Source organism: Tachyglossus aculeatus, chromosome 17 (genome assembly GCF_015852505.1).
Source record: "Tachyglossus aculeatus isolate mTacAcu1 chromosome 17, mTacAcu1.pri, whole genome shotgun sequence".
NCBI classification, from domain to species: domain Eukaryota; kingdom Metazoa; phylum Chordata; class Mammalia; order Monotremata; family Tachyglossidae; genus Tachyglossus; species Tachyglossus aculeatus.
Window position 1 is genome coordinate 52128257 of NC_052082.1, and position 17495 is coordinate 52145751.

The window sequence follows — 17495 nt, forward strand, 5'->3', positions numbered from 1 at the left end:
GAGGACATTAGGGCTGGCTCTGGGTTCCACTCCCTTAGGCCACTCACTGACCACCTCTGGGCCTCAGTTCTCCGTTTCCACCTCTGTAGAATACAGAAAAGATTCCTGCTCTCTCTACTGCTTAGTTTGCGAGCCCCTGGTGGGACAGAAATTGTATTTGATCTGATTATTTTGTATCCAGCATTTGGAAAAGAGCAGAAACAGAAGCAGATTTCTGAGAGAAACAGCATGGCCTAGGGCAAAGAGGTTGGCTTAGTAGTCACAGGATCTAGGTTGTAATCCCAGCACTGCCACTTGCCTGCTGTGCGACCCTAAGTCATTTAACTTCTCCGTCCCTCAGTTTCCTCATCTGTAAAATGGGAATTAAGTAACTGTTCTCCATTCTGCTTAGGCTGTGAGTCTCATGTGGGACAAGGACTGTGCCTGACACGATTATAATTTATCTATCCCAGTGCTTGGCATTCAGTAAGCATTTAAAAATTAGCACAATTATCATTAACAGAAAATCCATCACATATCCTGCAGTGGGATTTTTCTGTTTGCAACCCTTAGTTTGAGCAATAGAAAGTAGGCTTCCCTTTCTAAAGGTGCAGGCCTTCACAAACAAAACCCCAGCCTTACCAAGGAGAGGAGAGACCCTATCCTCCCCTCCCACCATTGACATTTTCAGAACTGAGACGTTTGACTTCTGGCTGGCCCCTCTTCTTTGCCGAGTAAAAAGAGTTCTCGGCCTTTGTCCCGGGAGCCGAGGGAGAGTCCAGAGACCCTCGCCAGCACCTGGAGGAGATCCCCAGTGGGCTTCCTTTCCCTTTTCTTTCCTCTGACAAATGTTATTATGAATCGACAACCCACATCAGATAGAAATACATCGGAGAAGTCCCTGTCACTTACCTGGGAGAGGAGGGTGTCACAGCCTGTGGATAAGCCAAACCCAACTGATATTCCGATGACATTTATAACCTGGAAATACATTCACCTAGATAAAGCAACCCAGATTACTCCAGAGAAATAAGACACATTCTCGGACACCAGAATAGAATATATTGAGGTAACAGCCTTAAGATTGGGGTAGATGATATCTTTAAGGACTGCTGAAGCCCAAGCATGTGATTTTTTACAATCCTAACAATTCTAACTCGGACCTCACGTACGGCTTATATCTCAGACTTTCCACTGATCTTAGTTAAGTGGGCACGATTACGAGTAACTATGTGCTTTCCCTTAAGGGCCGGTTAAGGGGCGGGGGTACCAACAGGTTCATTGCTAGGTCCCAGAAGGACATTCTTCACTAAGGATGTCCAGTGGAAAGAGCACTGGAAAAGAGCATGCGGGAATCAGGAGGTGTGGCTTAGTGGATAGAGCACGGACCCGGGAGCTAGAAGGACCTGTGTTCTAATCCCGTCTTCGCCACGAGTCTCCTGTGTGATGTTGAGCTACTCACTTTACTTCTCTGGGCCTCAGTTCCCTCATCTGTAAAATGGGGATTGATAGCGTGAGCCCCATGTGGGGCAGGAACTGGGTCCAACCTGATTAACTTGTATCTCCCCCAGTGCCTGGAACAGTGTGTGGTACATAGTAAGCACTTAGCGAGTACCACAATTATTATTATTACCTTGGTTCTGCCTGTAGCCAGTTAACATATGTGAAGACAACACGTGCTCTCATCAATGTGCTGAATCCCTAACTGCCTACTTGCAAACTGTGTTCCAAGGCTCAGCGGGAACATGATTGGCAGGGACAAGAGAGAATGACTTGCCCTATAATTCCTTTTTTTTTTTTTTAAAAAAAGGGGGTATTTGTTAAACGCTTACTTTGTGCCAGGCACTTTACTAAGCGCTGAGGTAGTTACAATGTAATTGGGTTGTACAAAGTCTATGTCTCACATGGGGCTCACAGTCTTAATGTCCTTTTTATAGATGAGGCACCTGAGGGCCAGAGAAGTTAAGTGACTTGCCCAAGGTCACATAACTGATAAGTGGTGGAGCTGGGATTAGAACCCAAATCCTTCTGCGGGGGAGAGTGGGAGGCATCCCCCGCTGACTGGTCTATGAAGTGCTCTTATGAAGAGTATCCGTTTTGTCAGTTAGCCAACCCCGAGTTTGCATCCTCTTCAATCTGATATTCCCCCCATGAGCTGATCCAAACCAGTCCCTCACCCTCCAGGTTCAGTAAAGAGTGAGTGATCTGGGCAGTAGCCAAGGTCCAACACTGACTTCTCTCTGAGGGCTTAGGAGACGGTGGAGAGGTTTGAGTTTGCAAGAGGAAGTAGAGTCTGAAATGCTGCAGGACCAGCTGGCTGGAAGTTGTTTTTGGCTTCACTGATCTAGGTTTCCATGTGATAAAATGGGACTCTGATCATCTCCTGTCCCTCCAACGCCCAGGTGGAGCCAGAACCCAAATGATTGACCGGGTCTCTGAATACCCCAGTCCCTGCCAGGCTCTCCCCACCTACAGAGAGCCCTGAAGGACTCAACACCCCAATCTTGTCTCCCTCACCCCCAACTCGGGAATCTCAGATCCACGTTGTTCTAGCCCCGTGCCGGAGGCCGGAGAACACGGTTCCCCTGAGTTAGACCCATCACCCACTTTAGCTGAACTCCAGTGACGAAAGTAAGGTACGTACAGCGATGGCGAGGGAAACGGCATCCAGTTCGAGCTTGCCCAAATGGCCACAAAACACGGAACTGATGAAACTGATCAGGAATATCATCAGCTGGGACAGGAACTGGAAGTCGACAGAGAAAGATTTGTAACAGAGGCCAACTTTGGGCTCTACCAGAACTCCCAAATTGGTCTTTCAGACCTGGGTTGAATTTGGTGGTCTTTAAGGTTGGGGTCCCAAAGCATCCTGGGCCTGCAGTTCTATCAGAGAAGCAGCGTGGCTCAGCGGAAAGAGCCTGGGCTTTAGAGTCAGAGGTCGTGGGTTCAAATCCCGGCTCCGCCCCTTGTCAGCTGTGTGACTTCGGGCAAGTCACTTAACTTCTCTGGGCCTCAGTTACCTCATCTGTAAAATGGGGATGAAGACTGTGGGACAACCTGATCACCTTGTATCTACCCCAGCGCTTAGAACAGTGCTTTGCACGTAGTAAGCGCTTAACAAATACGAACATTATTATTATTATTATTATCAGTGACCCAGAATTCCTGGGGGGTCCCAGGGACACAGCACCAGGTCTGAGTCGGCCGCAGGGCCAGCTAATCCATCCTGATGGCTATTCGAAAGGGGTTGGGGGCCACTGGAAATGTATCTGAAATAGGTTACAGATGAGGCAGTCCCTGATTTTTACAGAAACTATCAGGCTCCTCAGGCTGGGACAGGTCAAATCGAGCTTCAAGCAGAGCTCTGGTCATTTCTGGGTTACCTCAAGTTTCCTAAAGATTATATTCCTGCATCCCAGAAATACGTTGGGCTCTTTGCCACCTGGCCAACTCCCATTTGACCTTAAATTCTTCCTCTAGGAATAATAAAGAGGATAGGCACTTAAGGCTCCAAAGAAGAAAGGTCATTTCTATAGCACCCTAAAGTCACAAGCAGTAGGCATCAGGCATTCAATATTAATCAATGGTATTTCTTGAGCACTTTCTGTGTACACAGCACTGTACTAAGCACTTGGGAGAGCACAACATCATGATGATGGTATTCGTTAAGCGCTTACTATGTGTCAAGCGCTGCTCTAAGCTCTGGGGTAGACACAAGGCAATCAGGTTGGACCCAGTCTTAATCCCCATTTTATAGATGCGGTAACTGAGGCACAAAGAAGTGAAGTGACTTGCTCAAGGTCACACAGCAGACAAGTGGCAAAGCTGGGATTAGCTGGGGATCACAGTTATCCGCAAAATGCTGTCCTCTGAGATAAGAAAGGAACAAGTATTTCTAAGCCTTCTCATAGATAGGGAAGCAGAAACATGGAGAGGTTAAGTGACCGGCCTAGGGTCATACAGCCAGTCAGTGGAAAGACTTTGATTAGAACCCAAATCTCTTCACAGTGAGACCTGGACTTTTCCTATTAGGCCATAATGTCACTCTAAAGTTACAGCAAGACTAATCTGCCCTGCTCTTCCCAGCCTGGAAAATAGCTGGAGGAAACCTTTTAGGAGGGATAGGGAATAGGGTTCACTCATTCATTCATTCATTCAATCGTATTTATTGAGCGCTTACTGTGTGCAGAGCACTGTACTAAGCGCTTGGGAAGTACAAGTTGGCAACATATAGAGACGATCCCTACCCAACAGTGAGCTCTCACAGTCTAGAAGGGGGAGTCAGAGAACAAAACAAAACATATTTAACAAAATAAAATAAATAGAATATGTGCAAGTAAAATAAATAAATAAATAGAGTAATAAATACGTTCAAACATATATACAGGTGCTATGGGGAAGGGAAGGAGGTAAAGCGAGGGGGATGGAGAGGGGAGGAGGGAAAGGGGGAGGAGGGGGAGAGGGGGCTCAGTCTGGGAAGGCCTCCTGGAGGAGGAGAGCTCTCAGTAGGGCCTTGAAGGGAGGAAGAGAGCTAGCTTGGCGGATGGGCAGAGGGAGGGCATTCCAGGCCCGGGGGATGACGTGGGCCGGGGGTCGACGGCGGGACAGGCGAGAACGAGGCACGGTGAGGAGATTAGCGGCAGAGGAGCAGAGGGTGCAGGCTGGGCTGGAGAAGGAGAGAAGGGAGGTGAGGTAAGAGGGGGTGAGGGGATGGACAGCCTTGAAGCCAAGGGTGAGGAGTGAGAAGGGAGGGCTAGGCCCACTGAGGCCAGCTGCATCTTGGACTGGGGAAGGAACCCCATGGCTTCTGCGAAGTCATTACGAGGGCTCAGTGGATCAGCCACTAGCCCCAATGCAGAGCCCACCTGTGGAGAAAAGCACATGAGTGAGTCCAAGAGGTAACATCAAGGGGAAGGAGAACGGAATAAGAAAACTCAGCTAGAGAAGACTCCTTCCAAAATATCTGCACCCCCACCAAACTAAATGCAAGTTCCCACAGGCGAACTTCAGGTGTACTACTTACCGAATGTGACGCCGGTTGAGGCCTGTATTTAATAATAATAATGATGGCCTTTGTTAAGCGCTTACTATGTGTGAAGCACTGTTCTAAGCGCTGAAATCCCCTTGATTATCTGGGGCACTCTCCTCTTTCTCCTCTGCAAAACTCCTCCCCTCCTTGTTGTCCCTCATCTGTTTTGTCTGTCTTACCCTCACAAGGCCATTCTACAGGATCCTCCCTCAGATAGCTCCTTCCCCACAGTACCCCCAGGCTGTTTGTTCTTCATTACTACTACTACTAAGGAAAATGAAGAGCTGGCCACCTTCCCTGCTAGACTGTAAGTCCCTAGAGTGTACGCTCCTTCCTTGTGTGTAGGAATTGTCTACTAACTGTATTGTACTCTCAAGCTCTTAGTACTTTGCACACAGTAAGCACTCAATACCACTGATTGATAGATTCAGGATAGGGATCATGTCTACTAATTCTTCTGTATTCTCCCAAGGGACCAGTGGACTCTGCCCACACCAGGTGCTCAAAGAACATTACTGGTGATTGATTGCCATGGGACAGATTCAGCAGGAATCCCAGGTTCAAGGAGGCTGACCCTGGACCCCACCAAACAGAGCCATTTCCCAGTATTTTCTCTCCCTCTCTCCTCCGGCCCTCAGCCCTCACTGCTGCAGCCAGGAACCACTTATAAAGCAAATAAAGAAAGCCCATAAAAACCTAGATTGTCCCTGATAAAGTGTCAGGGATTTATGAGTGGTAAATAGGCAAAGTGGCATGACCAAAGAACTATGTTCCTGGCTTTCCCCCAAATCCAGGAAATGCGAGGCGGGAAGTCAAGAAACTTTCCCCAGAAATTTTCTTTGGTTCGTTGGGAAACTCAAAGAAGAGTGCTTTCGACAGCAGGAGGGGCCCACCTTGGTTTACAGTCACAAGTCAGTTATCCAAACTTTGGCAGGCTGAAAGGAGTCTAGTTCGGATAACCAAAGATGAATCTGTCTTCAGAATTGAGATTACACACCTGCCTGAGACCCCCCACATTCTATCCGCTCATTTGAACTAACCTAGGACCCAAGTTGTTCAGATAATCCGTTTCTTTCTGTTCTGAATCTCATCATTTTTTGATGGATGACACTCCAAATTGCCAAAGCCAAGGAAGGAGAAGTAGCATGGTGGTGTGAAACTCTAGCGAGGGGCCTCTTCTGGGCCTGAGAATCAGAAATCTTGGGCTCCAGTGCCAGTTCTGTCGCTGACTTGCTGTGTGACCTTGGGCAAGTCACTCAACCTCTCTGGGGAGTGATTTTCATCTGTAAAAAGGGATAATCAGCGTGGCTCAGTGGAAAGAGCCCGGGCTTTGGAGTCAGAGGTCAGGGGTTCGAATCCCGGCTCTGCCAATTGTCAGCTGTGTGACTTTGGGCAAGTCACTTCACTTCTCTGGGCCTCAGTTACCTCATCTGTAAAATGGGGATTAAGACTGTGAGCCCCCCGTGGGTAAACCTGATCACCTTGTAACCTCCCCAGAGCTTAGAACAGTGCTTTGCACATAGTAAGTGCTTAATAAATGCCATTATTATTATTATTATTATCACCTCTGCCTCTCCTCACCTCACAGAGATGGTGAAAGTAAAATGAAACAATTAATAAAAAGTGTTTTGGAAACATAAAGGCAGTAGGGCCAAGTGGAAAGAGCGTGGGTCTGAGAGGCGGAGGATCTGGGTTCTGATTCCAACTCCGCCACAAACCTGCTGTGTGTGACCTTGGGCAAGTCACTTCACTTTGTGCCTCAGTTCCCTCATCTGCAAATCGTGGATTAAATACCTGTTCTCTCTCCTACTTAGACTGCAAGCCCCATGTGGGACAGGGACTGTGTCCAACCTAATGAACTTGTACCTAATCCAGCAATTAGAACACTGTTTGGCACATAGTAAGCGCTTAATAAATACCATAAAAGCACTGCATAAATCCAAAGAATTAGAACTGAGTCCAAGTCCGGGAACACTTCGGTTTCAAAGGACATAGACTGAGGGGCTGGGAATGAAATCCACAAAATCGTGGAGGAGGAAGACTGGGTGGATTTTCTAATGATGATGGCATTTTTTAAATCCAGACTTTATGCAGTAAGCTCCCCTCTAGACTGTAAGCTCACTGTGGACAGGGAACATGTTTACCAACTCGGTTATACTGTGCTCTCACCAGTGCTTAGTGCAAGGCTCTGCACAAAGTAGGCATCCCATAGATATGACTGACTGACTGATTGATATGCCAAGCACTGTGCTATAAACAAGGGGATAAACTGAATAATCAGATCCAACTCAGGGCTCACAGAGCTCAAGGTATAAGAGGGAAGGACAGCAGATCTTTTATCTCTGCTTTACAGACAATAAACCAAATAAGCACTGTGATAGACATCAGATAATCATGTCAGACACAATCCCTCTCCCCCTTGGGGGCTCAAAGGCCAAGAAAGAGCAGATATTTAACCCCTATTTTACCGCTGAGGAAACCAAGACCCAGAGAAATTGTGACTTGCCCAGGCTCTTACAGCAGGTATCTCTAGACTGTAACCTCATTGTGGGCAGGGAATGTGTCCATCAACTCGGTTGTATTGTACCCTCCCAAGCACTTAGTACAGTGCTCTGCACACAGTTAGTGCTCAATACATTCCATTGATTGACTGATTGAGAGGGAAGCAGTGGAGCTGGGGCTAGAATCCAGGTCTCTTGTCTCCCAGGTCTAGACTCTCTCCACTAGACTCTTCAGATAATCTTCTTAATAATAATAATAATAATGGCATTTATTAAGTGCTTACTATGTGCAAATAGTGAGACATTAATAATAGTGAGATAATTATTATAATTACAGATATAATAGATATAGATAGATAGATAAATTATAGATAATAATAGTAAGACATTAATAATGAGACATCGCTCATAGCCGGCAACAACAAACAGAACACTTAGCCACAGGAGAGCCCTGGGGCTCCTAGTTCATTCATTCAGTCATATTTATTGAGCGCTTACTGTGTGCAGAGCACTGTACTAAGCGCTTGGGAAGTACAAGTTGGCAACATATAGAGATGGTCCCTACCCAACAGTGGGCTCACAGTCTAGAAGGACTCCTAGTTCATTCATTCATTCATTCAATCGCATTTATTGAGCGCTTACAGTGTGCAGAACACTGTATTAAGCGCTTGGGAAGTACAATAGTTCCTATCTGGCCTCTACAGTTCACACTGGCTAACTATTTACCAAACTTCCAGATTCCACCTTAAATTCCATAGCCCTTTGTACTCTGGACCCCACCGGCAAACCCAGGGCAAGCTGCAACAGGAGAACTTCAAGGGCGTCTATCAAATATGAACTGGTCTAGGGCTGAGTCAGATGCTCCACCCGATGCCTGTGTTTTGCTAGAAGGAAAATTGCCAAGAAGCAGCAAGACCTAGTGGAAGGAGCTAGGGCCTGGGAGTAAGGGGACCTGGGTTCTAATCCCGGCTCTGCCATTTGCCTGCTGTGTGATGTCTATTGCCTCAGTTTCCCCATCTGTAAAATGGGACTCGATATCAATTAATAGTATTTATTGAATGCTTACTGTGGGCAGAACACTGTACTAAGCACTTGGGAGAGTACAATATAACAGGGTTGGTAGACTCGTTCCCTGCCCACGACGAGCTTACAGTCTAGAGGGGCATACAGACACTAATGTGAATAAATAAATTACGGATAAGTACCTAAGTGCTGTGGGGCGAGGGAGAGGCGAATAAAGGGTGCAAATCCATGCGCAATACGTGTTCTTCCTTGTATTTAGACTGGGGTACAGGGACTATGTCCGACCTGATTACCTTGTATCTATCCCAGTGCTTAGCACGTAATAAGGGCTTAACAAATGCTGCAATTATTATTATTATTCTTTAGAAACTACATTCAAATTTGGAACTCGCTGGGAAGATGGGGAACAGAAGGACGTCAGGAGGCAGCCTGCTGAGGCAGCTGTATATGGCATTTTAATCCCCAGAAATCTTTAGAAACAGAACAGTCAACCACCTGTCCAGGCTGGTTTGAACTTTCACCTGACCAAAAGCAGGAGCCTGGACCAATAATAGTAATTGTGGTATTTGTTAAGTGCTTTTTCTGTGCCGGGCACTGTACTAAGTACTGGGCCAGATACAAGATAATCGGGTTGAACCCAGTCCCTGTCCCACTTGGGGTTTACGGTCTTAATCCCCATTTTACAGATGAGGAAACAGAAAAGTTAAGTGACTGGCCCAAGGTGACAGAGCAGAAAAGTGACAGAGCCGGGATTAGAACACAAAATTTTCTGACTCCGAGGCCCGTGCTCTTTCCATTAGGTGACACTGCTTCTTCATGATTCTTTCCAGCTCTGGAATCCGATCACCTGTAATGGTGGCCCCAATCAATCAATTAATCAATTGTATTTATTGTGTGTTCACTTGATGCCCTGAGAATACAGCTGCCACTGTCAACAGCTGTGGCTAGGGCAAGCCTGCCCTACAACCCGACTGGATCCTTCAGGAATTTCAGTCTAAATTAATATTAAAGAAGGAATTCCTATCTTACTCTAAATCATTTGGAGGTGAGTTTAAACTCCACCCCTATTGACTCAGATTACTTTCACACCAACAGGGAGCATTTGGGAATTTTTTCTCATGAATTCTAATGGAAAAAACTCACTTTAACTATCTAGACACAGCCCTGTGGTAAAAGGAGGTTTTATTCACAGCTCCTTTTGATTGATTATCATTTTACTGTATAGAGAGCACAGCTAAACTGGTCTGCTGGGGGACCATGGGCTGGTCACTTAACCTGTTTGTGCTTCATCTGTAGCTGAATGCACAGGGATTCTGTGAAGACAAAATGAGCTTTGGAAATGCTCCTCGAACTCAAGGTAGTATATTACCAATGGCCCAGCCCCAAGTTCTACTGATCCAGATCCCTTTAAGATGAATCTCTTCAGACTTCTGAACTCTGCTGGCCACGAAACAAGGTGGAGGGGTACCCCTGCTCCTCCGAAAATCCATTACATGGAAGTATCTGACACCCAAGTTTTCCTGCTAGGGATCACGCCTCCTGTCTGAATTATGAATATGGGCGAACCCAGCAAGGGCAGAAATCCATCCGCTTGGCAGCCGGCATCACTTGAACAAATTACTTTTCAAGAAGTTCAGTGTGGGTTCAAACCATCTGCTCCCTTTCCCTTAGATCCCCACAGAGATTGGTGAGTTTAGACAGGGATTATATTTGTGTTTTTCATTCGAAAATTGCATCCAAAAAAGGCAAGGAATGCATACAAGGCTCTCAGCATGCCACCAGGCTAAGTGTCGAAGGGAAGACCTTCCGAGCTACTTTTGGGGACCCGCTTTCCCCTTATGGAGAGAGGCTGTATGTTATCTGATGTGGAAAGCAGTGTTTCCACGGCAGCCTTCACCTCACCCATAGTCCCACAGCACTTACGCATGTACATAGCCGTAATTTATTTTCATGTCCGCCTCCCCCTCTAGACTGTAAGCTCCTTTTTGGGCAGGAGACATGAGACATCTCTCCCATCTTTGTTGTATTTTGCTCTCCCAAGCACTTAGTCCAGTGCTCTGCACACAGAAACCGCTCAATAAATCCCACTGATTGATTGTTTCCAGCAGTTAGTTTTATTGAGGTTTGGATGGCAGAATGATCTAGACAGCGTGTTGGGACAGGAGTCAGAAGACCTGACTTTAATGTCCAGCTCCGACCTGGCTAAATTATTTCCACTTTGCTCCAAGTTCTTTTTGGGTGAAATGAGGCAAGCGATAAGGAAAGCAACCACCGTGATCTTGAATCGATCTATCAGCTAATCTGTGACTGCTACCCTACTTACTGTTCCTCGATCTTCTCTAGCTCACTGCCAACCTCTCTCGCTGCTGACCTCTCCCCACATCCTGCCTCTGGTCTGGGACTCCTTCCCTCTTCCCATCATGCAGACAATTACTCTACCCACCTTATTTTGTTGGTATGTTTGGTTCTGTTCTCTGTCTCCTCCTTTTAGACTGTGAGCCCACTGTTGGGTAGGGACTGTCTCTATGTGTTGCCAATTTGTACTTCCCAAGCGCTTAGTACAGTGCTCTGCACATAGTAAGCGCTCAATAAATACGATTGATTGATTGATTGATTCAAAGCCTCACTGAAAGCACAACATCTCCACCAAAAGGCCTTCCATGACCAAGTCCTCGTTTTCTTTTCTCCCACTCCCTTCTGGGTCGCCCTTGCACTTGGATTTGATCCCTTTGTTCACCCCCTCCCTCAGCCCCACAGCACTTACGTCCATATGCATAATTTATTTATTTCTATTAATGTCTTCCTTCCCCTTCTAGACTGTAACCTCACAGTGGCCAGGGAACGTGTCTATCTACTCCGTTGTACTGTACTCTCCCAAGCACTTACTACAGTGCTCTGCTCACAGTAAGTGCTCAGAAAATACAATTGATTGGTTATTGATTGGTCTGGGACTCCTTCCCTCTTCCCATCATGCAGACAATTACTCTACCCACCTTCAAAGCCTCACTGAAAGCACAACATCTCCACCAAAAGGCCTTCCATGACCAAGTCCTCGTTTTCTTTTCTCCCACTCCCTTCTGGGTCACCCTTGCACTTGGATTTGATCCCTTTGTTCACCCCCTCCTTCAGCCCCACAGCACTTACGTCCATATCCATAATTTATTTATTTCTATTAATGTCATTCTTCCCCTTCTAGACTGTAACCTCACAGTGGCCAGGGAACGTGTCTATCAACTCAGTTGTACTGTACTCTCCCAAGCACTTACTACAGTGCTCTGCTCACAGTAAGTGCTCAGAAAATACAATTGATTGGTTATTGATTGGTCTGGGTCCTCGGGGCCAGGCCTGGCTGTTGGGTCTGAAGCTGCGCCCTTCTGCAGAGGGCTGCCTGAATTCATTTATTTGATTTTACCTCACATACTTAGAAGGTTGGGATCAATCAATCAGTCAATCGTATTTATTGAGCACTTACTGTGTGCATAACACTGTACTAAATGCTTGATGGAGTACAATATAGCAGAGTTGGTAGACCCATTCCGTGCCCACAGGACTGACTGACTGGGGAAGAAGGGATGAGGTTTGGGGGGTGGGAGGTGTCTACGAACTGTTTTTCGCACATGTATTGAACCCAGGGCCTGGGTTGGAGGAAGAGGGGGCATTTTGGGCTAGTGGCCAGAGCCCGGGCCTGGGATTCAGAAGAACCTGGGTTCTAATCCCAGCTCTGCCACTTGTCTGCTGGGTGACCTTGGACAAATCACTTCACTTCTCTGTGCTTCAATTACCTCATCTGGAAAATGGGGATTAAGACCGTGAATCCTATGTGGAACAGAGACTGTGTCCAGTGGATTAGCTGGTATGTACCCCAGCGCTTAGAGCAGTGCTTGACACACAGTAAGTGCTTAACAGATACTATCCTTATTACTATTATTACTGTTATTAGTGGGAGGACGAGGAGGAAAGGAGGAGAAGGAAGAGCGGAGAAGCTAAGAGGTTGGCAGCGAGAATCTGTAGCCCAGTGACTGTGGTTCACCGGTAGCCCGCTTGCCAGTGCAGATTAAGGTTATTCATTCATTCAGTCGTATGTACTTATGTGCAGAGTACTGTACTGAGCGCTTGGGAAAGTACTATATAGCAACAGAGAGAGGAAATCCCGTTAGGAGGTCCGAGTCCGCCCCCACCCAATCAATCAATCAATCGTATTTATTGAGCGCTTACTATGTGCAGAGCACTGTACTAAGCGCTTGGGAAGTACAAATTGGCAACACATAGAGACAGTCCCTACCCAACAGTGGGCTCACAGTCTAAAAGGGGGAGACAGAGAACAGAACCAAACATACCAACAAAATAAAATAAATAGGATAGAAATGTACAAGTGAAATAAATAAATAGAGTAATAAATATGTACAACCATATATACATATATACAGGTGCTGTGGGGAAGGGAAGGAGGTAAGATGGGGGGATGGAGAGGGGGACGAGGGGGAGAGGAAGGAAGGGGCTCAGTCTGGGAAGGCCTCCTGGAGGAGGTGAGCTCTCAGCACCCCCAACTCGGACGGCAGGAGGGGAAGGGGCATGGTGGGCGTGGAGGTGAAGGTGGGGTGGGAGTGGGGATGGGGTGGAGTATAATAATAATAATAACGATGGTATTTGTTAAGCGCTTACTATGTGCAAAACACTGTTCTAAGCGCTGGGGAGGCTACAAGGTGATGAGGTTGTCCCACGGGGGGCTCACAGTTTTAATCCCCATTATCCAGGTGAGGGAACTGCGGCACAGAGAATAATAATAATAATGGCATTTATTAAGCGCTTACTATGTGCAAAACACTATTCTAAGCGCTGGGGAGGCTACAAGGTGATCAGGTTGTCCCACGGGGGGCTCACAGTTTTAATCCCCATTTTCCAGGTGAGGGAACTGCGGCACAGAGAATAATAATAATAATGGCATTTATTAAGCGCTTACTATGTGCCAAGCACTGTTCTAAGCGCTGGGGAGGTGACAAGGTGATCAGGCTGTCCCACGGGGGGGGGCTCCCAGTCTTCACCCCCATTTTCCCGATGAGGCAACCAGAGAAGTGAAGTGACTCGCCCGGAGTCCCACAGCTGGCAGCGGGCGGAGGCGGGATTGGAACCCACGGCCTCGGACTCCAAAGCCCGGGCTCTTTCCACGTGAGCCACGGGGTGCAGGGGAGGATGGGGGGGGGGGTCGTTCTTACCGCGGGGGCGGCCAGCCCCAGCAGTCCGCGGAGCTCCCTGCGGAAGTTGAGCGCCAGCAGCCAGCGTAGACCCCCGGGCTCCGGGCCCTCCTCCGTGCCCTCCTCCGTGCCCTCCAAAGCCGCCGAGGCCTTCTCCCAGTCCCCCATGCTCCACCGGGCCCCCGGGGCCCACACGGGCAACAGGCCCCAGTGCCCCCAGTGCCCCCAGTGCTCCCAGTAACCTCCTCCGTCCGGGCCCCGCCCCGTGTCTCGTCCCCTCTGCCCCTCCCCGTACTGTGTCCCTCCCCCTCCTCCTGTCTTGTAAGCTCGTTGGGGGCAGGGAATCAATCAATCAATCAATCAATCAATCAATCGTATTTATTGAGCGCTTACTATGTGCAGAGCACTGTACTAAGCGCTTGGGAAGTACAAATTGGCAACACCTAGAGACAGTCCCTACCCAACAGTGGGCTCACAGTCTAAAAGGATTGCGTCTTTTATATTGTACTTTCCCAAGCGCTTAGTACAGAGCTCTCAAGACAGTAATTAGGTCTCTATATGTTGCCAATTTGTACTTCCCAAGCGCTCAGTACAGTGCTCTGCACATAGTAAGCGCTCGATAAATACGATCGATGATGAATAAATACGATTGATGATGAATTGCTTAATAATAATAACGTTGGTATTCGTTAAGCGCTTACTATGTGCAAAGCACTGGTCTGAGCGCTGGGGGGGACACAAGGAGATGAGGTTGTCCCATGTGGGGACAACCACATGTAAAGCGCTTAGTACAGTGCTCTGCACATAGGAAGCGCTCAATAAATACGATTGATGATGAATAAATACGATTGATGATGAATTGCTTAATAATAATAACGTTGGTATTTGTTAAGCGCTTACTATGTGCAAAGCACTGGTCTGAGCGCTGGGGGGGACACAAGGAGATGAGGTTGTCCCATGTGGGGACAACCACATGTAAAGCGCTTAGTACAGTGCTCTGCACATAGGAAGCGCTCAATAAATACGATTGATGATGTGGGGCTCACAGTCTTAATCCCCGTTTTACAGATGAGGGAACTGAGGCGCAGAGAAGTGAAGAGACTTGCCCAAGGTCACACAGCAGACATGTGGGGGAAGTGGGATGAATAAATAGGAGACGTGCCTTTTGGAGGAGAGGTGCCTTCGATGAGGCTCTGGAGGTGGCGAGAGTAACCGTCCGTCGGCTGCGAATCAATCAATCAATCGTATTTATTGAGCGCTTACTGTGTGCAGAGCACTGGACTAAGCGCTTGGGAAGTCCAAGTTGGCAACATATAGAGACAGTCAATCAATCAATCGTATTTATTGAGCGCTTACTGTGTGCAGAGCACTGGACTAAGCGCTTGGGAAGTACAAATTGGCAACATATAGAGACAGTCCCTACGCAATAGTGGGCTCACAGTCTAAAAGGGGGAGACAGGGAACAAAACCAAACATACTAACAAAATAAAATAAATAGAATAGATATGTACGGGTAAAATAAATAAATAAATAAATAAATAAATAAATAGAGTAATAAATATATACAAATATATATACATATTTACAGGTGCTGTGGGGAAGGGAAGGAGGTAAGATGGGAGTGGGGGGTGCTGTAGACCAGAGGCAGGAGGTGGGCCAGAGATGGGCAGCGAGGAAGACGAGTTCGAGAAGTAGGTTGGCTTTAAAGGAGCTAAGTGTGCTGGCTGGGTTGTAGTAGAAAGTAGTGAGGTGAGGTAGAAGGGGACAATGTGATTGAGTGTTTTAAAGCCAATGGTGAGTTTCTGTTTGATGCAGAAGAAGATGGGCAACCACTAGAGGTTTTTGAGGAGAGGGGAAACACGGACTGAACGTTTTTGCAGAAAAGTGACCTGGGCTACAGAGTGGAGTGGGGAGAAACAGGAGCCAAGGTGGGATAGGATAAATGCTTGGATTAATGTGGTAGCAGTTTAGATGGAGAAGAAAGGATGGATTTTTAGCCATGTTGTGGAGGTTGAACCAACAGGGTTTAGCGATAGACTGAGTAGGTGAGTTGAATGAGTGAGACGAGCCAAGGTTACAGATTGTGAGACAAGAAGGACGGTGGTGCTGTCTACAGTGATGGGAAAATCAGGGGAAGGAGAGGGGTTAGGTGGGACAGTAAGGATAATAACAATGATTTAAGGGAAGCATTTCAGATTTGGATTTGAGTTGTTTTGAATCTAAGATGATCTAGGACAGGGTTTGGTTGGGAAGATTAGAAGTTCAGTTTTAGGCATGTTAAGTTTGAGGTGACGGGAGGACGTCCTAGTAGAGATGTCTTGAAGGCAGGAGGAAATGTGAGACCGCAGACAGGGAGAGAGGTCAGGGCTGGAGATGTAGACTTGAGTATCATCCGCAGAGAGGTGGTAGTTGAAGCCAGGGGAGCGAATGGTTTCTCCAAGGGAGTGGGTGTAGATGGAGAATAGAAGGGGACCCAGAAATGAACCTCGAGGGACACCACCGTTTGGGGCAGAGGAAGAGCTTGTGAAAGAGACCGAGAACGAACGGCCGGAGAGATAGGAGGAGATCAAGGAGAGGACAGGGGCAGTGAAGCTGAGGTTGTTGTAATGTTTCCAGGAGAAGGGGGTGGGCGGTGGTGTGGAAGGCAGCTGAGAGGTTGGATACATGGGGGATTTTCAGAGAAGGCAGGAAATCATCATCATCAATCGTATTTATTGAGCACTTACTATGTGCAGAGCACTGTACTAAGCACTTGGGAAGTACAAATTGGCAACATATAGAGACAGTCCCTACCCAACAGTGGGCTTACAGTCTAAAAGGGGGAGACAGAGAACAAAACCAAACATACTAACAAAATAAAATAAATAGGATAGATATGTACAAGTAAAATAAATAAATAGAGTAATAAATATGTACAAACATATATACATATATACAGGTGCTGTGGGGAAGGGAAGGAGGTAAGATGGGGGGATGGAGAGGGGGACGAGGGGGAGATCTCATCCAGAGATGAGGCATAGAGAAATTAAGTGTCTTGCCTAAGGTCACACAGCAAGCATTGGGCAGAACAGGGATTAGAACCCAGGTCCTCTGAGTCCCAGGCCTCTGCTCTTTCCACTAGGCCAATGCTGCTTCCCATAACCTTAGGACATTTATCAAGCACTGTATGCTAAGCCCTGAGGAAGGTACAAGGTTATGATATCGGACACAGTCCCTGCCAAACATGGGGCTCACAATCTATCTCCTCCCCATTGTGAGGAAACGGAGGCCCAGAGAGGTTAAGAGACTTGTCCAAGGGCATAGAACACAGCAGGGACAAAATTTGGTCTAAAACTCATATTTCTTGACTCTGGCTCCTGTGCTCTTTCATTCAATCATATTTATTGAGCCCTTACTGTATTCAGATTACTGTACTAAGCGCTTAGGAGAGTACAACACAACAATAAATAACGATGGTATTTTTTAAGCGCTTACTATGTACCAAGCCACTAAACTACTATAACCCCCAAGTGAAGCCTTTTGACTCAGCTAACTAAACAGTGGGAGGAACTGGTATCCTTACTGGCCTTCCAACACACAAGCAGACAGACTTTTTCTGAGAAGATTTGCAGGATATTGACCATTATCAATGAAACTTTCAAAAGCCAACTTCTTGCAGCAAGCCCCGCTGGAAGCACAACTGCAACATTATTTTGACTTTGCAATCAATCAACCAATCATATTTATTGAGCGCTTACTGTGTGAGAGCACTGTACTAAGCGCTTGGGAGCA

General features: G+C 47.0%; 1 protein-coding gene across 3 annotated transcripts in view; it reads right to left on the reverse strand.

Moving 5' to 3' along the window:
• Positions 1-13811, reverse strand: part of SLC47A1 (solute carrier family 47 member 1) — a 34405-nt gene extending 20594 nt beyond the window's left edge. Inside the window, exons 1-3 of one of the 3 annotated variants that reach the window (XM_038759578.1) lie at positions 13746-13811; positions 2624-2725; positions 892-960 (exon numbers count right to left, since the gene is read on the reverse strand). In XM_038759578.1, the coding sequence (XP_038615506.1) occupies positions 892-960; positions 2624-2710 (156 nt within the window). In that variant the 5' untranslated portion in view covers positions 2711-2725; positions 13746-13811. Of the gene's footprint in view, positions 1-891; positions 977-2623; positions 2726-6048; positions 6238-13745 lie in introns of those variants that run through there. The other 2 variants (XM_038759579.1, XM_038759580.1) reach the window with 2 other exon arrangements.
• Positions 13812-17495: the final 3684 nt, after the last annotated feature.